The sequence below is a fragment of the Podarcis filfolensis genome (assembly GCF_964270895.1).
Source record: "Podarcis filfolensis genome assembly, chromosome: 3".
NCBI classification, from domain to species: Eukaryota; Metazoa; Chordata; class Lepidosauria; order Squamata; family Lacertidae; genus Podarcis; species Podarcis filfolensis.
Genome location: NC_139606.1, coordinates 97,521,322 through 97,549,137, shown reverse-complemented (window position 1 = coordinate 97,549,137; position 27,816 = coordinate 97,521,322). Strand labels below are relative to the sequence as shown.

The 27,816-nt window shown below is 43.2% G+C and overlaps 1 protein-coding gene across 4 annotated transcripts in view; it reads left to right on the top strand.

The window, feature by feature from the left end:
- The window catches only part of TRAF5 (TNF receptor associated factor 5), a 36,609-nt gene that overhangs the window by 4,117 nt on the left and 4,676 nt on the right, over positions 1–27,816 (top strand). For 3 of the 4 annotated variants that reach the window (XM_083605207.1, XM_083605206.1, XM_083605205.1), the window contains exons 2-9: positions 18,835–19,062; positions 21,371–21,428; positions 22,650–22,751; positions 24,458–24,622; positions 25,274–25,351; positions 25,693–25,767; positions 26,038–26,130; positions 27,635–27,775. In XM_083605207.1, the coding sequence (XP_083461333.1) occupies positions 18,839–19,062; positions 21,371–21,428; positions 22,650–22,751; positions 24,458–24,622; positions 25,274–25,351; positions 25,693–25,767; positions 26,038–26,130; positions 27,635–27,775 (936 nt within the window). In that variant the 5' untranslated portion in view covers positions 18,835–18,838. Of the gene's footprint in view, positions 1–16,297; positions 16,484–18,834; positions 19,063–21,370; positions 21,429–22,649; positions 22,752–24,457; positions 24,623–25,273; positions 25,352–25,692; positions 25,768–26,037; positions 26,131–27,634; positions 27,776–27,816 lie in introns of those variants that run through there. The other variant, XM_083605204.1, reaches the window with a different exon arrangement.

The window sequence follows — 27,816 nt, the reverse complement described above, 5'->3', positions numbered from 1 at the left end:
TCCTACATTGGTAAATGAAAGTCTGTAATCTTAGTAGCAGATCGTGGCTCTCATGGGGTGAGGCGTTGCAGGTTAGATGAGAGCTTCCGGACTCTAGTGAGGCATCCAGTGTCGTGTAATAGTTAGAGTGCCGGGCTAGAACCTGTGAGGGACGGGGGTTCAAATCCCCACTTGGCCATTAAGCTCAGTGGGTGACCTTGGGCCAGACGCTGCCTCTCAGACTAAGCTAACTCACAAAGCTCCTTGGAGAGAAAGGTGAGATGGAAATGCAAATTATAATTTTTTTAAGAGGGAGCAGGTGGTGCTGTGGTCTAAACTGCTGAGCCTCTTGGGCTTGCTGGTCAGAAGGCTGGCAGTTCGAATTCCGCGACGGGGTGAGCTCCCATTGCTCTGTCCCAGCTCCTGCCAACCTAGCAGTTTGAAAGCACAACAGTGCAAGTAGATAAATAGGTACCGCTGCGGCAGGAAGGTTAACGGCATTTCTGTGTACTCTGGTTTCCGTCACAGTGTTCCATTGTGCCAGAAGCAGTTTAGTCATGCTGGCCACATGACCCAGAAAGCTGTCTGTGGACAAACGGTGGCTCCCTCGGCCTGAAAGCAAGATGAGTGCCACAGCGCCATAGTCGCCTTTGAGTGGACTTAACCATCCAGGATTCCTTTACCTTTATCTTTTTACCTTTTACCACTTTTCACCATATAGAAAACAGTGCTCAGTATAATTCAATTGTCAGCTGCTTGAGAACATAGTTGACTTTTTTGCGAGCTTCCATCCTGTATTAAATTTTTATTTAATAACTACTTCAGTGTCCTAGATATTGGTGGGTGAAATATCTGCATTGCTGTACAGTTTGGGTAATCATAAGATTTAGTCCAATATGTAAATTCTGCTACACATTGTCTGCCATTTGCAGCTTTGCATTATATTACTTTTACCACATCATTACTAATTTACTGTTTATTGAAACATGTGCCTTCCTCTGCTTCAGACAGGTTTACTCATTTTCATAGAATACATTCTTCTTGTAATAAAGACTGGAGAAGTATGTGTAAATAAAATGTTTCCAAGATGAGCATTTTAAAAAAGAAAATTGTGTAATACCAATCTCTTGTATGAAATGCTTAAGATAAAGTGATGAGTTTACAGGAACCTAGATCCAAAATCTGGTGGGAGGAACATTAAAATCAAGAAATCGTGGAGAAAAAAATATTTTCTCTCTCTCTCTTTCTTCTGCCTTCACTTGTATTTAAAGAAGTCAGAGAGACAATAAATGTACACGGGTGGTATTTTTGTGATGTAATTGGTACTGTTTCTTGAAGCAATAGAGCTTTGAGCTGAAATCCTGAACATGCGTGCTTTGAAGTAAGTATCGCTGAAAAAATACTGCTTGCTTAACACTTATGGACTGAGCAGATAACTGTAAATGAAGCCTGTGGGTGAGCCTGAGATAATTGACACCGTCATACCAAGTAGTAGGAGAAGCTTGATCATCAAGTAAGAACCTTAAAGATAATGCTTGTGTGCTTATTTTGGTCATGACCTCTACCCACTTATTACTGTAAAATGGTGAGAACTTCACAACACATGGAGCACATAGAGTTGAGATTCATATAAATTAAATGAAGCTACATAAGAGAGGTGATGGATAGATGAAGAGGGACCTGAGTTGAGAGACAGGCCAGAGTGGGTTTTCCTTAAGATGTGAGGCTAAGGAAGGGGAAGCTGGGAAGACTACTTATTTGAACAGTGGTACCTCCGGTTACAGACGCTTCAGCTTACAGACTCCACTAACCCAGAAATAGTACCTCGGGTTAAGAACTTTGCTTCAGGATAAGAACAGAAATCGTGCGGCGGCAGTGGGAGGCCCCATTAGCTAAAGTGGTACCTCAGGTTAAGAACAGTTTCAGGTTAAGAACGGACCTCCAGAACAAATTAAGTTCTTAACCCGAGGTATCACTGTATGTGGATTGAAGATTAAGGGGAAAGCTATAACAGAAGGCTATATGCTTTATTGACACTGGTGGCTCTGTGGTCTAAACCGTTGCTCTGTCCCAGCTCCTGCCAACCTAGCTGTTCGAAAGCATGCCAGTGCAAGTAGATAAATAGGTACCGCTGCGGCAGGAAGGTAAACGGTGTTTTCGTGCGCTCTGGTTTCCGTCAAGGTGTTCCGTTGCACCAGAAGCGGTTTCATCATGCTGGCCACATGAGCCGGAAAGCTATCTGTGGACACATGCCTGCTCCCTCGGCCTGAAAGCAAGATGAGTGTCGCAACCCCATAGTTGCCCTTGACTGGACTTAACCATCCATGGGTCCTTTACCTTTACCCTTTTATATGCTTTATTATGATTATTACTATTATTATTGGTGTTACTTTTAATGTTTCTTATCTCTCTCTGTTCTTTTTCTCTTTCTTTTCTTGATCTGTCTTTTTCATCTTTTTGATTATGTTTGTTCTAGGTACTATTTTATTGTATTGTGAAAACCGTAACGAAAAATTGGGGGGGGGGAGAGAGAGATTCATATGAAACAACAGAATAAAGGTATACAGGAGATAAGCCACAATTGGGGTACTCATAACCTTTTAATATATTTTAATGCTTGATGCATCTAGTAGTAACATTTGGGACTTAAGCTAATGTGCCTCGTTCTGATGTTTTCCTCCCCCTGCCCACCCACTGACAAACTGAAAATAGCAATACTTCTAAACTGGGGGTGTGGGTTCATTTTAAAAACGAACTTCTGAAGAAAGTCAGTAATGAAGCAGTAATGGATGGTTTGTAGTTGACCAAGGGGTAATAAACAGGAACTGTTCCACTGTTCCTTTACAGGGAGGTGGTTCTTTCAGAGTTTCTTTTACAGCTTGCTTTTTTTTTTTTAACCAACATAAAGACTCATAATTATGGTGCTGTGACTAAAACCATTGTATGAAATGGAGTAATCTTGAGAGAATAAAAAAGAATCAAGTAAGTCTTTTGGAGGAAACTGTGTTCATTGTAGGAAGAACTGTGAGTACCTATCAAACCCCTGAAGGGAATAACTAAAGATGTATTGTTCCTGATCAAGAATAGGAAAGGGGGGAAATGCATTGTTTCAAACGTTTTTAGTATGAAACATTCTAGGGGCATGGTTGACTGATTTCTGCTTTCCAGTGTTTTAATAGCCTTTAATCATATTCATCAGTATTATTTTTCTAGAAAAAGAGGCCCGGAGCTCACCATAAACACCTCCCTCGTTCTCTTAGAATGGCAATGGCGCCCACTTGAGAGGTGCTGGAACTGAGTTCTGACGAGTTCCGGCTGGGAAAAAGACCTGATATTGATTGATTTAGGATGTTCCAGGTGCTTACAGTTCAGGGTGTGATAGTTAAATAAAGCAAAAAATAATGTGTGAACAGGTTCAGACTTTTTAGGATGCTTAACCATTACTCGGGAACAATGTGTGATATTTGGTGTTAGTCAGACTTGGAGCAGGCCTGTTGAAATGAATCAACAAGTCAATTGCTCAAGTCCACTCTGAATATGACTAAAATATATTAACTCAGTTTTGTAATATAACGCCTGTAGATTGCCAGATTATATTTCAAGAGCACACATCTTCAAGCTCATGGTTTTTCTTATAGAATGGCTTTAGATCTAACATATATGCAGAGTTTTCCAGGATATAAGCTCTCCTGTAGAGGGTTCCTCTTTTCCTTTATCTTTTCACCATAAATACAGGCTTGATCTAGCTCAAACTAAGTGTGTACAGGTGTCCCCCCCCCCAAAAAAAATAATTATGTGGGGGACATGTTCTGGATGCCCGGGCACATAAGCAAAAATTGCGCAAGTAAGGAGCACTCTCTGAGCATCCTTTAAAAGCTACCTCTGCCGCTCTCCCTACAATCTGAACCAAAAATATTGTGTCCAAAAATACCCATAACTAGAACTGAACCTCTGGGGCAGGTTGGAGGACACTTGGAAATGCGGCTGTTGCTGTGCTACCATACACGTCAGCTGTTAAGCAGAGAGGCTGCGCCTCCAGTCTCTTCATGTCCCTCTCTGCCTTCACTGACATCCTCATTGGGCTCCATCAGGACTCTCCAGCACTCTTCTGCCATTTCCAGGTTTGAACTGAATTAATTATTTCCCAGTGTCGTGTGTATACACAGTAGCAACCGGTGTGTGTGTGTGTGTGTGTGTGTAACGCCTGTGCTTGTATTGCTCACGTGGAAATCAAACCGGACTTCAGTGCACTCAGAATTGGTTTTCTTGTTCTTTGAGCTTACTCATCTTGGTATCCATTTATTACAACCATGGGTTCATTTGAGGTAAAGTAAAGTGAATCGGAATGATCGAGATTAGAGCTTTCTGCCAATAGGAAAGTGATTTCTGTGAACCGCCCTAAGACCTCCAAGTATATAAACCCAATAAATAATAATAATAATTCACCTGTCCGGCTTAGCTAGTCTTCACAGCCTTCTCCTTTGCATGAGGATTTTGTCTGGGGTCTCTCTGTCTCCCTTCTGGTTCGCTTGTCAGGTGAACAGAGCAGGAGCAAAGTAGGAAGGTGTGTCTAGGACAGGGGTCAGTAACCTTTTTCAGCCATGGACCAGTCCACTGTCCCTCAGACCATGTGGTGGGCCAGACTATATTTTGTCTGGGGTGGGGGGGGGGAATGAACAAATTCCTATGCCCCACAAATATCCCAGAGATGCATTTTAAATAAAATGACATTCTGCTCATGTAGAAATACGCTGATTCCCGGACCATCCGTGGGCCAGATTGAGAAGGCAGTTGGACTTAGGTTGCGTACCCCTGGTCTAGGAGGAGGAGACAGGGTTAAGTACGCCGAAGTATGAAGAATGAACCTGTTAACCCAGTGTGCAGCAGCTGTGAAAAAGTTAAGAGATTAGGAAAGGAGCTGAAAATGAACAGCTAGTATCATAATTCGGCTATACAAGTCTATGGTTTGTCCAGACTTGGGATACTGTGCCATACCTATAAAAAGATATTGCAGAGCTGGGAAAAGTGAAGAGAAAGACAACTCTCCTATGAGGGAAGGTTACCATGCCTGGAGCTTTTTCGGGGAGGATGGGGGGATATGTTAGAGATGTGGGAAATTATACACATGGTGTGGAGAAAACGAGTAGGAAGAAGTCGCCCCCTCATAATACCAGAGCATGGAGTCATCCAATTGAAAGCCCTTTTTAGAAATGCACAATATGCTTCTACAGTCTGGAAAATATTTGACAAATTTTTATGGCTTCCTTGTTAAAGAGCTATCTTTAATTGTTTATACTTGGTCAGGATGCTAGATGAGTACATGCAGTTCTGTATATCAAATTGGTGTGTGCCTTTATGCAATCTTCTTGCAGCTTGCCTAAAAAGGGAGAAATACGATAAACCTATTTACCGTATTTTTCGCCCCATAGGACGCACCGGCCCATAGGACGCACCTAGTTTTTTTGGGGGGAAATAAAGAAAAAAAATTATTCCCCCCCCCCCCGGGGCTGGGGCGGGGGAAGCCGGAGCTTCCCCCGACCCCAGCCCCCAGAACAGGCTGCTATCCGCAAGCCGTGGGAGAGCTGCGCGAAGCCCGAAGCTTGGGGCGTGCTGAGCTCAGCGCGCCCCAAGCTTCTGGGTGCTGGCAAGGTCTCCGCTAGCTGTGGGAGAGCTGCGTCTCCCACGGCTAGCGGATAGCTTCCTGAAGCCTGGAGAGCGAGAGGGGTCGGTGCGCACCGACCCCCCTCGGTCTCCAGGCTTCAGCGAAAGCCTGCATTCACCCCATAGGACGCACACAGATTTCCCCTTCATTTTTGGAAGGGGAAAAGTGCGTCCTATAGGGCGAAAAATACTGTAAGATGCAGAATGGAAACACCAGGCAATCTGCAAAGGGAGACAAATGTGCAGATTAAAAGCTTGAATGAAAGTTTGTTTGATTTTAAACACCTCAATAACTTTCCTAAAGTTTTAAATATGGGGGGATACTGATATTCAAAACTCCGAGTGAGAGATAGCATAGGGGTTTTTGAACACAGGTCTTATCCCTTGTTAAGTAGACCCTACCAGCCTAGTAGTACTCTTACACTGTATTGATCAATAACATTTTAAAACCAAGCTGCGTAAGTGCCCTCCTACCTGAATGCTACATTTACTTTTTGACTTCTTACAAAGTTAAAACACCATTCTCTCTAGACTTCATACCATGATATTGGGGTCTCCATTATCCCTTACAGGCTGATTGTGTGCCCTTGTCATTCTTTATAAACAAAGATTATTGTTGAATACTATTTTTGTAATTCGCACCTGACGGTTGTTCAGAAATCCACATGTTCTTGATTTCACATCTGTGCCAGTAATCATTTCCATCTCCGTCCTTACTGATGTAGCACACTGTGTACAAACCAAGTCTTGTCTGTTTCCTTCCTATTTCCTTTGATTAAAGTCTGCAAGGCACTGATAGCAGTAGGATACATTGAAAGGTAAACAACTTAAATGATTACTACCTGTTTGTCATTTGTCCAGATTTATTGGACCCAGACCCTGTTTAATCCCTGGGGCTTTCCCTGGGGCTCTTCTCAGAAGAGGAGACATTTATTGGCAGTGTGCCTAGATATGCATTTTTATAAAAGGTTTCCCATAAAGTGCTTCGCTGTGGGTGAAATTGACTGGGACAGCAGTTCTCAATCTTTTTCTCCCCGTGGACCTCTTGGAAATTGCTGTGTGCCTTGGTGAATCACTTAAAGCTTTTGTCTTCAATGCCAGCATCATCAGCAAACCAGCAACATATTATGAGAATTGCAGGGTCTAGGCCAGGCTGCTGAAAAGAGATATTTAGGAGGAAATTGATAGACTGCACTACTGCTGTATTATGAAAATGATCTCTCTCGATGCCGACACCGCCCGCCCCCTCCCCCAGATGGTGCAAAAAAGGATCATGGGACCTATCTAGCCTCTTCTATAAATCCAGCCCAGCAGTGGTCAAAACTTCCTGAGATCTCCGTTGTCAGGAAAGAAAAGAGCAGGGCCAAGGATGGATTTACCTGATAGTTATAGTGACCCCTGTTCACTATAGCACCTTGCCCTAAAATATGAGAAGAGTGACTAGAGGTGCCTTTTGAAAACAAGGAATACAAGGGAAACGTTTGAACCTGGAAGGAAAAGGTTCTTGGCAGATTGACTTGCAGAAACAAATTTTCTTTTGGGCCTGCCTAAATCGACGGGGTGAGCTCCCATTGCTCGGTCCCTGCTCCTGCCAACCTAGCAGTTCGAAAGCACGTCAAAGTGCAAGTAGATAAATAGGTACTGCTCCAGCGGGAAGGTAAACGGTGTTTCCGTGTGCTGCTCTGGTTCGCCAGAAGCGGCTTAGTCATGCTGGCCACATGACCCGGAAGCTGTACGCTGACTCCCTTGGCCAATAAAGCGAGATGAGCACCGCAACCCCAGAGTCGGCCACGACTGGACCTAATGGTCAGGGGTTCCTTTACCTTTAAATGCTTAGTACAAAAATTCAAGCCTGTCCTTGGAGGCTTGCTAAAGCAATACAAACTTTTGCACAAGTCCACCTTTTCTGAATTCCCATGCCATCGTCATCTTTTCGTTCTAACTTTTTAATGGTGCTTTTCTTGAACTTTATTTTTTTTAATTCTGCAAGTAGCCTTACTGCTTTGCACTTCCTCTTGGTTCCTCTTGGTTCATGTGGGAACCAATGACACTGCAAGCAATAGCCTCCAGAAGATCAAAAGAGATTACGAGGCTCTGGGCAGGAAATTGAAGCAATTAAATGCACAAATTGTCATCTCATCTGTCCTCCCAGTTGAACGACGTGGCCCAGGGAGAGAGGGAAAAATAGTGGAAGTGAACAACTGGCTTTGCAAATGGTGTAAACAGGAACGGTTTGGATTCTTAGATCACGGAATGCAGTTTCTTGAAGATGGACTTCTGGCAAGCGATGGGCTGCACCTCACAACGGTTGGGAGGAATGTTTTTGCAAAAAATCTCAGAAACCTCATCAGGAGGGCTTTAAACTGACTAATGTGGGGGAGAGAGACAGTGCTCCTGAAGGTAGGAGTCTATCAATTGATGAAGATGATCATCCAAATGTCATAGACCGAATGGAGCAAACAGCACACAGACCTAGTGGTGGGAGGAAAAAATCCTTAAATAAGAGACACGGGGGAATGATTAATGGACTTCAATGTCTGTACACTAATGCGCAAAGCATGGGAAATAAACAAGATGAGCTTGAGCTCTTGGTACAGCAAACTAAATATGACATAATAGGCATCACTGAAACCTGGTGGGATAAGTCCCACGATTGGAATGTAATAATGGAGGGATACCATCTATTTCAGAGAAACAGACCAGACAAGAAAGGAGGAGGGGTGGCGTTATATGTCAGGGATGTGTATGTTACGAAAAAGGAGCAATGCTGCTGAGTGCTCCAGATGGCTGGAAAGCCAAACAGGATGTTGATGTTATGGGACTGTACCGTGGGAACCAGGGACAGTCTATTCTGTGCACTGAGCACCGGATGTTAGCTCAGAGTGTCACATGACCCTGTACTGGAAGTACATGGGTGGAGTTATTCCCTCTCTGCTGTGGCTGTAAAGAGGGTGCAGACATGTTGTTCTCTGCACTGAGGAAAGACAGAAATAAAGGCATGTAAATACATTTCTGTCTGTCTCTCTCCCCTCCCTGGGGATGGCAGGGGGGAGTGGTTGTGTTCTTCTCACGTTGAGGAGGATCGGCCGATAGAGACCTCGCCTTGTCTTGCCGGGAGTCGCTGACGGGGGAGGCCAACAAGGAATCAAGCCGGGCACCTGGAGAGTGGCCAAATGCCTCTGAGATATGGCTTGATCCTAACATATGGTAGCAGTAGCTGGTGGTTATCTGATCCATGGGAATCAGCATGAGAGGTGAGAGGTTGATGGATCGTGTGCCATCCTCTGCACCAAGGAAAGAAGATAACGTCTGCATTGCAGCCAGAAGCTGAACAGACGGCTGGACACCAAGAGGGGGTGTTTTCCAAGCAACGGAGCCCCAAAAAGGTATGCTGAATATCGGGCTAAAAGTGTGAATGCAGATTGATTTATTCTCTGGTTCACGAGAGCTGTGTTTGGAAAAACAGCTCTGAGAGCCTAGGCTTGCATACCAGGCATACTTGCGGTGAGATAAGAAAGAGAAGTATGCACAGTTGCTAAGCAACGAAGGTCAGTCGGCTTGGAAGGTTACTGACACCTGGGGCTGGCTCAGTCAGAGCCGGGAAAGCAAAAGTTGTTTTGACTTTGAGACAGCTTGGAGATTGCCTGCCTGAGAGAGGCAGAAAAACAGCTCAAAAAGCAGCTTTTGGATTTTACTAGCTCGAGGGTGAAGAGCTGAGACTTGGATTCAAAATGGATGCCAAGGACAGGGGGAGGGAAGAACGGAGTTCTAATTCCCCCACTGATGTAGCTACTGGAGAGGATGCTGTAGCTTTGAACGTTGTCCGATGTTACAATTGCGGACAGGCTGGGCATCTTCAGCGGAGCTGCAAGAAGCCACGCCAGCCGAAAGGAGCGAAGGGCCGCTCAGCAAAGCCTGAGGCAGCAGGCAAAAGTCATACCACGTCTTCGGTGAAACCTGCAAAGGCCCTGATGGTGAAAGGAACCACGCCAGATGTTGGAAATTCATTTGTAATTGATACGGGCTGTAATTTTCATATGTCCCCACACAAGGCGCTCTTTTCAACGTTTAAGAAGCAAAGCTTCGCTGTGGAACAAGCCAACGGTCAGAAGCTGGAAGCGACCGGGATTGGAACTGTGTATCTCAGGAGTCTGAACCTGACTATACACAATGTTTACTTGGTTCCTGAATTGAAGTTCAATCTGCTGAGTGTTTCGCAGATTGCAAAGAAAGGACTGAAACTGTCCTATGATGATAAGAGCTGCAAGATCTTCAAAGATGGAGAGTTATATCTTTCTGCCAGACAGAAAGATGGACTGTATTTGTTGACTTTTGACCAAAGTGATTACATGGAATGTAATTCTGAGTCTAACATGATTTCTCTTGCAGGTGTGACCAAAACAAGCGCCAAGAAGGCGGCCAGGGTCGACAGAACGTTTCAGCGGGTGTATGCTGATGTGATTGGTCCTCTAGAACCATCTAGAGGCAATGCAAGATTTTATCTTGTGTGTGTGGATCATTTCTCTAACTTTGTCTGGGTTTATGTGTTAAAGAGGCCACAGGAAACCTTGGAAAGGTTTCAGGAGTTTTGTGACAAAGTTAAAGATATGCATGGTGCTAACATTGATTGTCTTTTGACAGATGAGAAGCAGATTTTTCTTTTACAGGATTTCCAGAGGTTCCTGCAGAAGGAAGGGATAAGACACAAGGTTGCTGTTTCAGCGGAAGCGTGGAACAGGGGTGTCTGTGTACGGGTGAACAAAGAATTGCAAAAGGGGTTGAATGCGCAATTGCTTAGTTCACATCTGCCACATGAGTACTGGGCGGAGTCACTCATGTCGTTTAGTTATGCGTGGGTGAGAAAGGTTTCGAAAGAGTTGGGAAGTTCTCCTTTTGAGAAACTGTTCCAGAGAAAACCTTCTGTTGCCCATTTCAAGGTGTTTGGGTCTCATGTGAGGACAGAAGCTCCAGGTGGAGTAAAGAATGCCAGAGGCATTTTTGTGGGATATGAAAAGGGTCTCTACAGAGTAATTTTGTCTGAATCTGGTCAGGTGATTCTCACAAAATTTCTAGAGAGTGCTCCTGAACAGGAGAGAGTGATAGCACACACATTTCCCACAGAGGACGATTCAGATGATGATGATGATTTTACAGATTACAGTGGTACTGAGAGTGACAGTGATAGCTCAGAGAGCTCAGTTGTCACAGTCATTGAGAGGAAATCTCACACAATGGATAGACCTTCACAGGTGAAGGATGAACCACTGTTTACCATTGGAACTGGTTCTCCTAAGAGTCCTGAGACTGAACCAGTGAGCAGAGAGGATCCGCACCTCTTGCGCAGGTCTGAGAGGGTTACAAAGGGTGAACCACCCAAAAGGTACTCAGAAGAGTTTGCTAACTTAGCTGTTGCATGTGTTGCTGTTGTAAACAACCGAGGACAGGTTGGAGCTGTGTCTAAGTCAGAGACAAAGACACAACAGAGAGTTGCTAGCCAAGGGAATGCAGATGCACTCATTCCTTGGAAGCCAGACAACCAGAGAGGTACACTGGGGAAACCAGTGGCGGGTAGTTCCAAGGGTGGAACTGAAACAACAGGGGAATGTTATGTGTATAACAACTGTTTGTTTTCTTCTCTGGATCACGTTTTGCTTGCCGCAACACGCATTGGTTCTTTTGGGGGAGGATGTTACGAAAAAGGAGCAATGCTGCTGAGTGCTCCAGATGGCTGGAAAGCCAAACAGGATGTTGATGTTATGGGACTGTACCGTGGGAACCAGGGACAGTCTATTCTGTGCACTGAGCACCGGATGTTAGCTCAGAGTGTCACATGACCCTGTACTGGAAGTACATGGGAGGAGTTATTCCCTCTCTGCTGTGGCTGTAAAGAGGGTGCAGACATGTTGTTCTCTGCACTGAGGAAAGACAGAAATAAAGGCATGTAAATACATTTCTGTCTGTCTCTCTCCCCTCCCTGGGGATGGCAGGGGGGAGTGGTTGTGTTCCTCTCACGTTGAGGAGGACAGTGTATACCTGTGAAGAGATCCAAGATTTAGAACCTCAAAGCCAAAGTGAGAGCATTTGGGTCAAAATTAAGGGAGAGAAGAATAACAGTGACCTCATTGTGGGAGTTTACTATAGATCCCCAAGCCAAACGGAGGACATAGATGATGCCTTCCTGGAACAGATGGCGAAGCATGCAAAAGGAAGGGAGATAGTAGTAATGGGGGACTTCAATTACCCGGATATTTGTTGGATGTCAAACTCAGCCAAGAGCATAAGGTCAAACAGATTCCTCACTGGCCTTGCAGACAACTTCATTGTCCAGAAAGTGGGAGAAGCAACAAGAGGAACAGCCATTTTAGATCTGGTCCTAACCAATGTTGATGACCTGGTTAGTGGGGTAGAAGTGGAAGGATCATTAGGCGCGAGTGATCATGCTCTTCTGAAGTTTACTATACAGCGGAAAGGAGCAGCCAAGCATACTAGGACTCAATTTCTCGACTTTAAGAAAGCCGACTTCATAAAACTTAGGGAAGTGCTGGGTGAGATCCCATGGACAGTAATACTAAAAGGAAAGGGAGTTCATGATGGCTGGGAGTTTGTTAAGAGGGAGATAGTAAAAGCACAACTTCAGGCAATACCATGGAAGGTGCCTAAAGAAGCCAGGGTGGCTATCTAAAGAACTTTTAACTGAGTTAAGATTAAAAAAGGATGTGTACAAAAAATGGAAAAGGGGGGAAACCACCAAAGAGGAATTCAAACAAATAGCCAGCACGTGTAGACACAAAGTCAGAAAAGCTAAAGCACAGAATGAACTCAGGCTTGCTAGAGAGGTTAAAAGCAACAAAAAAGGCTTTTATGGGTATGTTCGTAGCAAAAGGAAGAACAAAGAAACAGTGGGGTCACTCAGAGGAGAAGATGGTGAAATGCAAACAGGGGACACAGAAAGGGCTGAACTCCTCAATGCCTTCTTTGCCTCAGTCTTCTCCGATAAAGAAAACAATGCCCGACCTGAAGAATTTGGAGCAAATGATTCAGCAGAGGAAACACAGCCCAGAATAACTAAGGAGATAGTACAAGAATACTTGGCTAGTTTAGATGTATTCAAGTCTCCAGGGCCAGATGAACTGCATCCAAGAGTATTAAAAGAACTGGCAGATGTGATTTCAGAACCACTGGCAGTCATCTTTGAGAATTCCTGGAGAACAGGCGAAGTCCCGGCAGACTGGAGGAGGGCAAATGTTGTCCCTATTTTCAAAAAGGGGAAAAGAGAGGACCCAAATAATTACCGCCCAGTCAGTCTGACATCAATACCAAGGAAGATTCTGGGGCAGATCATTAAGCAAACAGTCTGTGAGCACCTAGAAAGGAATGCTGTGATCACCAATAGTCAGCATGGATTTCTGAAAAATAAGTCATGTCAGACTAACCTGATCTCGTTTTTTGACAGAATTACAAGCCTGGTAGATGAAGGGAACACAGTGGATGTAGCCTACCTTGATTTCAGCAAGGCATTTGACAAGGTGCCCCATGATATTCTTGTAAAGAAGCTGGTAAAATGCGGTCTTGACTATGCTACCACTCAGTGGATTTGTAACTGGCTGACTGACCGAACCCAAAGGGTGCTCATCAATGGTTCCTCTTCATCCTGGAGAAGAGTGACTAGTGGGGTGCCACAGGGTTCTGTCTTGGGCCCGGTCTTATTCAACATCTTTATCAACGACTTGGATGATGGACTCAAGGGCATCCTGATCAAATTTGCAGATGACACCAAACTGGGAGGGGTGGCTAACACCCCAGAGGACAGGATCACACTTCAAAACGACCTTGACAGATTAGAGAACTGGGCCAAAACAAACAAGATGAATTTTAACAGGGAGAAATGTAAAGTATTGCACTTGGGCAAAAAAAATGAGAGGCACAAATACAAGATGGGTGACACCTGGCTTGAGAGCACTACATGTGAAAAGGATCTAGGAGTCTTGGTTGACCACAAACTTGACATGAGCCAACAGTGTGACACGGCAGCTAAAAAAGCCAATGCAATTCTGGGCTGCATCAATAGGAGTATAGCATCTAGATCAAGGGAAGTAATAGTGCCACTGTATTCTGCTCTGGTCAGACCTCACCTGGAGTACTGTGTCCAGTTCTGGGCACCACAGTTCAAGAAGGACACTGACAAACTGGAACGTGTCCAGAGGAGGGCAACCAAAATGGTCAAAGGCCTGGAAACGATGCCTTATGAGGAACGGCTAAGGGAGCTGGGCATGTTTAGCCTGGAGAAGAGGAGGTTAAGGGGTGATATGATAGCCATGTTCAAATATATAAAAGGATGTCACATAGAGGAGGGAGAAAGGTTGTTTTCTGCTGCTCCAGAGAAGGGGACACGGAGCAATGGATCCAAACTACAAGAAAGAAGATTCCACCTAAACATTAGGAAGAACTTCCTGACAGTAAGAGCTGTTCGACAGTGGAATTTGCTGCCATGGAGTGTGGTGGAGTCTCCTTCTTTGGAGGTCTTTAAGCAGAGGCTTGACAACCATATGTCAGGAGTGCTCTGATGGTGTTTCCTGCTTGGCAGGGGGTTGGACTCGATGGCCCTTGTAGTCTCTTCCAACTCTATGATTCTATGATACTATGCTGTTTACTACTCTGAGTGCATGGGGAAAGTGGATTATTAATTTATTCGTTTTAAAATCAGTGTAATGACGACTACTGTTATGTAACTGAGAATAATACAAAAGTGACCAGCATATCAAAATAATTGTTGGTTGCCTTTTTAAAAAAAACCAAACCCCACACAATTTAATACAATAATGCAATGCCTCCTTTACAGAAGTATCATGGCACCTCAATGTAGCAACTTGCTTACAGGTTTGTCCTCTTACCCTACTTAGAGAATAACTCTAAAGCCAGCAGAGAAACATGTGGATTCCCATTAACAAAAACACTTTTGTCTGATTTACCTGGCCTGCAGTAGAAGGGGCAATTGCATGCATGACACCACGCACTGAGGTGCAATTCAAATGCATGGCAGATTGCTCATATGACAGCTTTGCCAAATCACTGTTTGCTGGATTAGTGGTACAGTAGGTGCTAATTTTGATTTGTGTGTCTGAGCCATATGAAAGATTACGCAATTAAAAAAAACAACAGTTATTCTTCCCTTGGGAAATCATGGTGTCAGAGCTACCCTAGGTCCCAGCTCACAAAGGACCAACGCTGCTTCGTTGTTAAGTATAAAAGTCTTTATTGAAGTTCAGTTTCACTTCCAGAGCCGCAGCGCGCAGCCCCACGTCTCAAGTGTCAGACCGCTGATGCTCCGTCTGAGTCTCCTCCCCCTTGACACCAATTTAAGATTCTAGCCTTGCTCCACCTTCTCCGCTGCTCCTTCCTCCTCTGGGTCCGCCTGCCCGCCGGGGTTCCGCCCTTTCTAGCCTCTTCTCCCGCTGATTCCCCTGAGCCTTCTCCCTCCCTCCGGCGGGCTTTAGGAGCTGGTTCCCCATCCGGGTCTCCTGCTGTTCCGTGCGCCTGCACATTTGAACTTGGCGCGCACGCCCAGCCAGCAGCTTTCCTCCTGACCGTTTCACTGCTGCTGTCACTGCTTCCCCCTTCGGGGGGGCTAGCTGCAACTGACCTCCCCTCCGTTGGGGGCGTGGTCAGCCCTGACTCCCTCTCTGGAGGAGACACTGCCCCTGACACATGTGACTCTTCCCCCCCACTACGCTCTGGTGGGGAAACTGGTCCCGATCCTCCACTGCTGCTTTGGGGTTCCCCTCTGGCTCCTTGTTTCTGGTGCGTCCCCCCTGGGACCCCCCTTGCCCTGACCATCGGCGCCCCCTTCTGGGAATCTTCTGATTCGCTGGAGAAGCTCATGGAATCTCTCGGGCCACTGTCATACTCCCCTACACTGCCCTCGGATTCTTCCCCTTCGCTCTCCCAATCCTCTCTCCCCAGTGCTCCTGCTCCTGATTCCCTGACACATGGTTTCAGAAATATATAATTATTGGCAATGAAGACGTAGTCCCCTGGTTTTCATTAGTTAGTCCAAACCTTTACTTAGGATAGTAAACCCAGTTTATATTCTGCCAGCTTGAATATGTTGAGCTGCCGCTTTCATTTCTCTTTCATATCTTTGTAAAAAAAAAAAGAAGATAAAGGTAAAGGACTCGTGGACGGTTAAGTCCAGTCAAAGGTGACTATGGGGTTGCAGCACTCATCTCGCTTTCAGGCTGAGGGAGCCGGCGTTTGTCCACAGACAGCTTTCTGGGTCACGTGGCCAGCAGGACTAAACCGCTTCTGGCACAACAGAACACAGTGACAGAAGCCAGAGCGCACGGAAATGGCGTTTACCTTTTCACCGCAGCGGTACCTATTTATCTACTTGCGCTGGCGTGCTTTCAAGTTCACTCCGTCGCAAGCCCAAGAGGCTCAGTGCTTTAGACCACAGCGTCACCCGCATCCCTATATCTTTGTACTGCCCTTGAGTTGTGTAGGAAGGAACGCTCTCACCCTTCCAGTCATCCACACGTTTCGCTTGCTGTGTGCTGTCCCTTTTTGACACAGTAGAATTCACATAAAAGACAAAAATATCCTGTTTTCAGATTCTCAGCAATCAAGTTATTTTAGAATAAAGGCACACCAAATTTCAGCATTCTGCCTGTGCAAGTTTCTTAACAGTTTTGACATTTCCAAGAATGAGTCATTCCTAAATATCTTCAGTGTGTTCAGCTGTTATGGAAGGCACCACAGATTGTCAGGCTGTGCACACTTACCCGGAAGAAAAACCCCGTAAGCACACTGGGGTTGACTTTGGAGTAAATGTGCATATGATTATATGGTAAGTTTTTGAATGCTGTATATGCTCAACTCCCAATTAAGTGCAAGTTCCTTGCATTTCTATAAAAGGTTTTTAATGTATATATAACAAAAGGAAACAAAAACTGAAATAACAAAAACTGAGAAGTCCTTACATAAAAGAAAACAAAAACTGCAGTAATTGGAGCAAGAAAATGTTTTCTTATGTTGGTATGTTCTCTCATCTTAAACTCTGTGCACAACTCTTATGGGAATACTTAATAGCATCATTAATTTAAAAATGTAGCTCCAACGTGAAGCTCCTTTTTAGGAGCTGCGGAGCTCTTGATTTCCATGTCTCTAATGTCTATAAATATGCAAGAACTCAAGAACCACTTCTGCTGTTTTTGTAAATAACACGCTTCTTGTTTGTTTGTTACAATATGGAAATCACAGACATGGGGAGCAGAAAAGAAGAAAGAAGCACTAATTGGTATTAACCATTAGAAAAACAGCAGCAAATTAGGGAGTGCTGGAAAAAAACAGTAAAGCCAAAGCAAATGCTGTACATTATATTCTTTGTTCCTTTTTAGCTTGTGTAAAAATGCACGTTTTGAATTTAGCCGTAATCATGTTAAAACAATGCAGTGCTTTAAACATGAAGCATTCTTAATATGCAGTGTCCCTACAGCAGTTTGTTTTAATTCATATTGGGGAAAGGTAATTAGACTCTGGATTTTTAATGAGGCGTTCAAAGGAATAATTAGCAGTGTTCCTCAACCCTTAAAAAAAAGAGAATTTAAATTTGCCCTTTAAAAAAAGCTTTACTTTTGTTTGTAGGTCTAGTGCTGTGTGGTTTATTTTGCAATAGTGATCACATTATGGGTGTTTTTAGCTTCCTGGGCTGTGCAAAGGCTAATCAAAGGCATTTAGCATATAAACTGAACTGCACCAAATATTTTCCTCTGCAGGTTTATTTAGCAGCCTCAACCAATCAAGTACCTAAAGCTTGGCAAGCTGTCCATTGAACCCCCAAACACAACTGCACCTGATTTGTAGCATAAAATGTTTCTTAATTGACCTGAACACACAGGCTACCATGCTACTTCTCTGGAGTAATTAGGTAACATGTTTAGGCTTTTTTTTTTTTGTTAGTTTCTGAAGGTGTTTGTTAAGCCTGAGATGGATTTTTGCAAAGGAAAACCCCTGTTCATTTCCTTCAGGCAGAAAACGCAAGGAGGAGGAGTGGTCTGGGATTTGAGTTACTTGGGAGTCAGCTTGCTATTTGCTGAAGGGGAAAAGTCCCTTACTCCCTTCCAGCCTTATACCTCGGGTTAGGTACTTAATTCGTTCCGGAGGTCCGTACTTAACCTGAAACTGTTCTTAACCTGAAGCATCGCTTTAGCTAATGGGGCCTCCTGCTGCTGCCGTGCCACTGGAGCACGATTTTTGTTCTCATCCTGAAGCAAAGTTCTTAACCTGAAGCACTATTTCTGGGTTAGTAGAGTCTGTAACCTGTAGCGTATGTAACCTGAAGCATATGTAACCCGAGGTACCACTGTATTTCTTCACAGTAGGAGCATAGGAAGCTGTGTTACACTGAGTCAGTCTGTTGGTCCATCTCATAGAATAATAGATTCTCTGCTCAGTGTGTGTTTACATATGCAGACTAGTGACTCTCCGGGCAGAGAGGAAATCTCCACCCCTACCTAGAGATGCTGGAGATGGATCTCAGGACCTCTGAGTGCAAAACAGATGCTCTTCCACTGGACTTGCTTCCTTTCCCCTAAATGAGGAAGTCTCATTAAGGAACACCGGCAACCTACAACCCGGCTAATGTAGAAGCTGAGAGCGTGAGCTGTGCAGTCCCATTCAAATCTCATCTCTGAGGTGCCCAGTCCCTGTCAATGTTGAATGACATTTTAAGAAGATAGTGATGTAGAACAGTATGTCTGGGGTGGGTTTTAAGAACCACTTGGGTGTGGAAAGTTAAATGTCATATGTTACGACTTGGGTTTGAGGCAGGAAACATATAAAAATATAAACGTAGAGCATTTGCTTCCTGTCTCAAACGTTTGAACTCTGTGTCCTTTGAACACAAACTGAAGAAAATGTGCACATATATATAATGTGCATATATATATATATATATACCCTGCTAATGTCTGAGTGATACTGTAAAACATACACCCTGGGAGAATAAATTAGTTTAGACCCATTCAAATATAGGCAATAATTAAGAACCACAGAAATCAAAGAGGGTGTGCTTCCTTTCCCCTCATGACTGTACATATTGAGCTGTTTGTAGCTCCAAGCCTGATACTCTTGAGATGTGAGGAAAGTATAATGATAAGTTCTCAGCTAGCATCACTCTCTTCATTCTTGTGTTTGTAGCTCTATGCCCATGGCCGCTGAAGACCTTGCAGGCAACTTAGCAAATCTCTACATTCGGCAGAATTCTACCAGTGCCATTTCCTTAGACTTTGAGCCTAATGCCGACTATCAGTTTGTGGAAATTGTAGAAGAACGATACAAATGTGCCTATTGCCACCTGGTCCTTCACAATCCTCACCAGACGGGATGTGGGCACAGATTTTGCCAGCGTTGCATAGTCTCTCTGAGGTAAGAAATGTCCCTTCCTTCTCTTAACATTCAGATCCAAACCCTCCCTTTCCATCCCTGAAAACTATGTAAATTGTGTTTGTGTGAGGGCTGGGGAACAGGATCCCATTTTGGGAGACCATTTTGGCAGGCAAGTAGTGCTGCCCACCTGTCAGTCACCTGGCAGCACCATAATGTCAGGTGACCCAACTTCAAAGGAAATAATCATGTGCTCCTGATTCTTCCTCTGCCAGAAAGCTTGAACTCAAGCTGTGCTTCAAAGGAAGATCCCTTACTGCAAAAGCAGTGTTTGCAGCCACAAACTCTGGATCGGCTACACTCAGGAATTCCTAAGTGAATTGGATCCCAGCATTATCTTGGGTGTGGGTTGATGGATGTGGCTTGGGGAAACAGATTTGTGGGCCACATGAGGACCCCAGCCAAGCCTAATTATTCATGCAACTCCACAAGCAATGTGAACAGCACATTACTATAATCCTAAGGTGTGTTAGTTTTCCTCTTGCTTTAGTCAACACATTTTCCCAGGGCAACTTTTTAAATTTTTTGTGGACATCTGAGGCATGAGCAGTGCAATATTAAAACATTCTGAAATCCCATTAACTTCAATGGAGGCCCTTTAAACACATACTTCGCTCCTCAGTAAAATCAATGGGGATTGGATACACTTTTGTCTGGTTCACATCCATATGTTAGATGCGTTGTGATCTTAAATAAGGCTTATTATTGCAGCTTCCCATAGAAGCTGGTGGGTTTTTCTTTCTGGGAAGTCTGTCTTTCCTACGCTTGAAAAATTATAGCAGTGATATAAAAATGCTACAGGCTTGGTGTGACTTTGCCATAGAGAAGAGATGTAGAAAAATTTAAAAACGAAACTTTAACTCTGTCTTGTAAAAGCACCCTTTTGATTCACTAAGTTTCACTTCAGAGTCATACTGGTTTCTTCCTTTCTGAAATGCCTGCACAGTTACTTTCTAGAGTGAAATTGAGATGCTGTAATTCTAAAGTGTCACTTAACCGTTCGATCATATGCTTGTCTACTTGGAAGTAATTCCCATTTGTTTCCATTAAGTTTACTCCCAAGATAACAGGGTATGGGATGGCAGCCTAATGCTGCACGACTGAGCACATTTACATGGAAGTAAGAACCTCTGAGCACTAAATAAACATGCATAGGATTGTGTTGTGTGGGTTTTAAGACTTATTGATGAGAAAGAAATAATTAACGTACCATGCCCTGGGATCAATAGTGTGGTGTAGGTTTAAATGAAATAAATAAGAAGCAGCCCTTGCTTAATGACTTACTAGTTTCCTTTGTTTATATCTGATCTATAACATAGTTTTAACAAAAAAAAAAATTTCCCTTCCAGTAGCACCTTAAAGACCAACTAAGTTAGTTCTTGGTATGAGCTTTCGTGTGCATGCACACTTCTTCAGATACACTGAAACAGAAGTTACCAGATCCTTCTATATAGTGAGAAGGTGGGGAGGGGTATTACTCAGAAGGGTGGTGGGAATGGGTGATTGGCAGATAGCTGTGATGAGCCTGTTGACGACTCTTAACGACTGCAATAGGTCTTACAGGAAAAAGCAAGGGGTGAGAAGGTGAAAAATGGCTTTGTCATGTATAATGAGATAAGAATCCAATGTCTTTGTTCAGACCAGGTCTCTCCGTGGTTTTAAGTTTGGTAATGAGTTGCAATTTTAGTTTTAACACTGGGTGGGGAGCCTACAGCCTTCCATGTGTTGTTCTCCTACAATTCCCATCATTCCTGACCACTGCCCATGCTGGCTAGGGTTGTTGAGAATCCAGCAACATCAAGAGAATCACAGGCTCCCCTCCCCTGTTTAACAGGACTGCTTTGATACTATGTTGATTTTTATTCAGTTTTTCCTCTTCTGCACAGTTCTTAGCATTTTTATGTGCTTTCAATTTATGTGACGGTTATTACTTAATGCTCAGTTAAACTACTTGTTAGGTTGCCGGCTTTGTTAATTTAATTTCCTCTTGCAATTTCCCTTTAGCTCTCTGTACGGTAACATGACAGCGGGACTCCGATTTAAAGAGGTGCTGCGAGTGTAGCCAACAGACTCTAGAATCATTTAAAATGTGTGAGGAGGACATTTTTGAGAAAAGGGTATGCTGAAATCGGCACCGGTCTAATATGCAGCAAGATGAGGGATCTTAAAAATAATTCTTTTGTTCAGATAAAACTGGAATTTAATGGGCCAGCTATAATAGGCATATAATTTTGATCCTTTCCCCAGAGCAGATTTTTAAAAAACCAAATATAACCTCTGATCTCTTTAGAGAACTGAATGCTGTACCCACCTGTCCTGTGGACAAAGAAGTAATAAAACTACATGAAGTAAGAAAATAATTTCTGTTTACATTCTTTGGAGGGTGCGGGGAGTCGATCGATTCAACAGTTTTGTGTGCAGTATTATTTGAATGTACGTGAAGAATCTATTCAAGCCCAATGAGATTTTTATACAAGAATGTTTAAATAATTTTAATCATCAAAACATGAAGAACAAACTTGGAAATCCAGAACTCTCAGGAATGGCCAGATCTATTTCCCCTCCTACTCCTGTTTTTAGGGGAAAATGAGTTTTACAATTGTGAAGCAAGCTTATGGCTTCCTACCAGCCCTTCCTGTTAAGATTTCACATCATGCTAACACAGTCAATAGCCTTTGGGCTGATCTTTATGATCCTGATCTGTATTATGAGGTGAGGCATTTCCTGTAAAATAGATACTATCTCAAGCCATTTAGGGTTTGTAGCTCAAAGCCACCACTTTGACCTCATGCCCAGAAAATAAAACAGCAACTACTGCAGGGGTGGAAAAATTATCTGTTCGTTCATTCAGTTTATTTCCTGCCCTTTATCCATGGTAGCAAACACATCAGTAATCATAAATTTTGAAATCGGCTTAAAACATTCTGGAAACCAGTGATTTTCAGGATTGACAGGTGCCTGGGTAAATAGGAACGTTTTAAAAACTTCTCCGAAGTGAACAGTCGGGGAGAGAAGCACACCTGAACAGGGAGGGCAATTCTACAAATGGGAAACTGACACTGAAATAGCCCAGTCACAGGTCAGCAGCATCTGACCTCCGGCAGCACCCCCAAAAAGGCCTCCCCTGCCAATTGTGGGGTCTGAGTAATGGAAGGCTGCTGTCTCTGACCCGCCTCCACAATAGGGCACTTGCAGGTTGGAGAGAACTCAAAGACAACAAACCTGAATAACAGAGAAGATGGAGCTGTGTATGGAACTTGGGGTGGATATTCTGTGTGTTGGGAGGAGGAGAGCTGAGATTTCTTCACCAGCGTAATCCTTCCTGTTCAAGGGGTTTGTTTGATATAATTTATGCTCATCTGATGCCTAGTTACTCTCTCTCCTCTAGACCCTTCAAGCATTTGAAACTAGCATTAACCTCACTCCCCAAACTTCAACACTGGAAACTTGTTTATCACATAATTTCCTCTGTAGCAAGACTGGCTTTTCATTAAGTTTTAAAAGATTATAGTGAATTATGGACCTTCTGTGTGTGCTTTGAAATAAGCTTTTATACTCTTTTTATTTAGGTTTTCAAAGACAATTGCTGTAAAAGGGAAGTTCTCAATTTGCAAGTGTTTTGCAGAAATTCACCAGCCTGTAATGCGAAAACGTCTCTGGGGCGATATCAGGTTTGCGTTCCTCAACTCTTAATATCAATTGAACCAAGTTTTTATGTCTTTCTGCCTTCGTGAAGCAATTGCACTTATTACTAAAGCTACTCCCCCCCCTTTTTTCTTTTTTAATATACTTTTTAAAACATAATATATATTTTCCCATTATGAGTATGAGACGCGTCAGCCTGTGTGGGTGGGAACGCACTGCAAATAAAAGACTTGATATTGCATTGCTCTTAAACTACTTGTTTTACTCACTGGAACCTCAGGGGTTTTTTTCTCTCTCTCTCCCTATTAAATAGATCTCCTGTGGTTGTGGAAAAAAGGCAGGCCATTGGCTTTGACCCTGCCAAATAAATGTGTATTGAGGGCATAGGAGGGTGGGTGGGGGAGCATGAAGCAACTGTATTCCTCCCATCCAATCCCTGCAAGTTCAAGGTGAATAGTGCAGCTTCTGTGATCTTACCACGTGATGTTATGCACATGGATTTATAAATCAGGCAGCAGTGAGCAAGAAGATTGGATGCAAGTAATTTAGCTTGTCCACCCACAGCTTATTTATTTATTACATTTATAAGCCACCTTCCAACCCCCCAAGATGCTCAAGGTGGTGTAAATGGTTCACACACACACATCCCATTTTATCCATTTGTGCATTAAATTTGTGTGTTCTTCACAAAAGGGAAGAACAGAAAAGAAACTTGTCTTAATTGTGCCAGATGTGTTTTATATTGGCATTTGGGGCATCTAAAAGGGGGGGCGGGCTTCTTTACAGAAGAGTGTAAAAGCCTAGGAACATGCCTAGGTAGAAACTAATGTGGTCTGAAGGCAAACGTTTTGTAGGCAGAGGTGGAAGGGACGCTGAGGGTCATCTAGTCCAACCCCCTGCAATATAGGAATCTCAACTTTGAATAATGGATCTAGAATAATACAGTCTATAGAATAATGGAACAGTAACCCTCTGGGGCAGATTTGGGGACAGCACAGGGGGAGAAGAAGGAGGAAATTAATTAGATGAATACATCAGAAGCTGCCTTATATTGAGTCAGTCCATTGGTCAATGTAGCTCAGTACTGTCCACTCTGGCTGGCAGCAGATCTCCAGGGTTTCAGACAGGGGTTCCTCCCAGCCCAACCAGGAAATCCCAGGGATTGAACTCAGGACCTTCTGTACACAAGACAGATGCTCTACCCCAGCTTTTCCTGTTGTTATTATTATTAGAATTTATCTACCACCCTATACCCGGAGGTCTCAAGGCAGTTCACAGAATAAAATCAAAATATTAAACCACAAAATACATAACCAAAATAAAAACAACAACCCAATAACCCCCCCCAAAAAACACCCACATTTTAAAAGGGCATAGTAGAAGGAAGCAGGACTCTGAAACCAACAACAACAGAAGAAGAAGAAGGATTTGTGCATGGCAATGTGAAAGGAAAAGGCAGAGGCTTATGGAGGAAGAAAGAGATGTGACTGTCCCACAACAAATGCTTTATTGAGAAGCTGTGGCTCACTGCATTGCCCCATGATTGTGCGCCCAAAGGTGCAAGAAACCAACAGAATATAGGCACAATGTTGTAGACTATGGGGTTTTTAGAGAGACATCTGACCTTCCTTGCAGATCCCAAAATGCAGCATGTTTTATGTGCCTCTTGTACATACTATGGTGATGTATATGATGCAGGTAATATATGGTAGTACATGGTTCTGCTTTACAGGATCACCTACAACAGTGTTTGTTCGAAAGCGTGCAGTGCACTAATGAAGGATGTTGTGAAAAAGTTATTCGGAAGGATTTGCAAGAACACCTAGGTTTGCAGTGCAGCTATCGGAAGGAACTGTGCCAGTACTGCAAACAGCCTGTGACTTCAATTGATTTAAAGGTAAGATGTTCGTAAAAATGTCTCCAAAACGCTGTGGAAAACCCTAAATGTGACTCTTCCCTCTCTATATATGAGCAATCTCATAAATATATATTTATATATTGCTCTCCCTCTTGTTTCTGTCACGGTCTTGAAGAGCTTAAACTACGATGATGACATGCACTTCTGTTTCTCTGTTATATCTGTGTCAGGTGTAGCATTGCAAGTCCCAGGCCGCTGTGGTGTGTTGGGTGCAGGCCAATAAGCTCAGACTGAATTGTCTATGCATATTTCTAGACATGGGCCATTTATTTTCTATTCCACTGTAGAAGAGAGAGAGATGAGAAGCAATAAATAAATAAATAAAAATTGGGGAGGGACGTAACGACAATAAGTCTGTAATATGCAACAGGTTAGAAATGCCTATCTTATATATGAAAACCACAATCGACTGGAGCATTGTTCATTCCTCCTCTTCCCCCTCCCCCACCCTTGGAATGATGGAAAGTGCGCAGGAGTGCTTGAAAAAGCACTATTGCTCATTTCAGTTGGACTTGCACTGTCGATTCCTAGTGGATGGTCAACACGATTGCTTCTGCCTTTTGGTTTTATGTTAAGTATAGCCAACCTCTTCATTTCTCTTGAATAACAGATTTCCCAATGTGTTTTCAGACTCACGAGAGAGCAGATTGTCCCGATTATCCCTTGATTTGTCCCCATGGCTGCCCACAGATAATTCTGACAAAAGAGGTACAATGTTATTTTCGTTTCATTGCAAGATAACAGTGTTGTTGAGAGAAGAGCAAAATAGTCCCTAGTTGTTGCTAGCCTCTGCATGTGGCAGTACGAGTTGCCGCCCTTCTTTGTGTTAGTAATTATGTGACATTGCCATCCATGCATAATGTAAGAGCACAAAGTAGCATCTGTGGACCGCTTTGTTATTGTCATTGTACATGACTAGATTTGGTGACGATGCAGAGAATGTAATCTAGTTCCTTTTTGTACTTCTTTTGCAGGAAATAAAGGTCATAACGCACAAACCTTCTTCACCTATAATTAATGTGTGATTTAAAACTTGTTAATATTTGCAGGTAGAAGAGCATGTCGTAATATGTCCGGAGGTGAAAATTGATTGTCCATATAAAAAGTATGGCTGTTCTACAAAGGTATTGTAATGCAATCATCCATGGTCCTACAGTAGATGCTAATTCTCCAAAGCATAAAAGGGCACTAGCTAACCAATGTCTCTTTCTGCTTCATCCTTCTTTTTTTGTTCCTCTGGTTTAATTTTTTCAGAATATCCCTGCTGAGATTTCCCCCTTGTTACGTTTTGTTTTGTTTTGATTTTTTTTGCTTTAGAATGATTTTAAATCTGTTTAGTTTAGAATGTGTCAGGTTAGCTTTGTTCTCACTACATGTTTATATTCTCATTTTAGATTAAAAGAGGAAAACTTTCAGAACATGAGAATATGTACTTGAGAGAACATATGCTTCAAATCTTAGATAAGAACTCAAAGCTGGAAGATCAGGTATAGCATGGCATTTCCTCCCAAACCCTTCAGCTTCTAAGCGGAAACAAGCGACAGTTCTAAAAATTCAAAGAGGTTGAAAAGAGGCTAAACTTCCCTTAGTTCCACAAGTGTCTTACACATGTACTTGTGCAATTTGCTAATTTTGGAGAAATTACAACTGCTTGTGAGATCTTTATTGGAGACAATTTTCCACACACACAGTAGCTAGTTGGGGGCAGGGAACCACACATCCACACCACTTATACATGCCCTCATTACAGATTCACAGTAGCACTTTGCAGAAGGGAGTATGCAAATTAGCAAGAAGGTAATTTGCCTCAAGTACTTTTTCATGTAGCAAACTAGAAGGAAGGATGACGTTTGGTCGAAAGTATATATGCAGACAGAAGTCTGGAGCCCTGGGGGGGGGGGAATGTTGCTAATTAAGAATCTGTAGGTTGACAGTTATCTTTTTTATTCCCTTTGCATTTCCATATGATTGCAGTATTGTTGTTATTACGTTAAGGTCTGGGTACAGTGAAAGCTTTTGTATGAAGAAAGGGCAAGTAGTAACACTAATCTTCCATGTATCTGCTTCAGGTTATTTCTGCAGTGCTTTTGGCACCCTTATTGTTCTCTGAAGGGTGTTTATGTGTTAGGGGCCATTTGGTACCTTCCAACATTTATAATGTGTGGTGATCCTTCATTTGAATAAGATGAACTTTAGAAAGTCGGCTTGAAAAGAGGAAAGCATGTTTCAGTTCCTCATGCCATGCTAAAACTATTGAGTGTGTGCGTGAGTGTGTGTTCTACAGAAAGTCACTGTGAGGTTAGGTGTCACTTTTCTTATGAAAGAAAAACCTTCTGAATCTAGCAGCATGGTACTCATTGATGCATATTTAAATCACACCCTAGAAACAATGGGTTTTGATTGTTGGCTACCATTTTTTCTGTTGCTGTTGATGTGTATAGCATGCATCAGTGGGGGGTGGGGGGAATTGTACACACTATAAACTTTCCTGGGTGTCCTTGTTGGCATGTGTCTACCTTGGGAGACAATGGAGGAGTGCGCCTTCGTGGGTGAAGTCAAACTATGGAAGAGTTACAGTGCCTGCTGTGGCTGTAGAAACCGATGCAGGACAGACATGTTTTGTTGCAGCTGAGGCAAAATCAATCTGTCATAGTCCTAGGCAGTGGACAAAAACAGAGATTGTTAAGCCTCTGGTGGGCTACCATACTTGGTTGTTGGGTCTGTGTGGATCACAAGATAAAAACTGACCCAGTCGAAAGTGATTGTGGGAATTATCCTTGGGCTATTAGCTTGTCCATCTCTTAACAGCTGAGCAAACCCTCTGGGTTGTATTCAGTGTTAGCTCTGTTCTGAGTTAGACATGACTAACATGGGTCTACTTTGAGCATTAGCTGGATTTAACCCTTGTTTCATAATTCAGTTTTTTCATCGGTTTTTGTGTCTTTTTAAAAATAAAACATTAAATTTACAACTTCGCATTTTATTTTGTAGATCTCTGACCTTTATAACAATCTTGAACACAAAGAGAGAAAAATACAGCAGCTAGCAGACATGATTAAGAAGTGTGAGAGAGATTTCAGGCAGTTTACACAGCTGTACGGTAAAAATAGCAACTTACTGGCAAGCACTCAGGTAATCCCACCCTCCTTCCTAACAGAGTTTCTGTTTCAAAG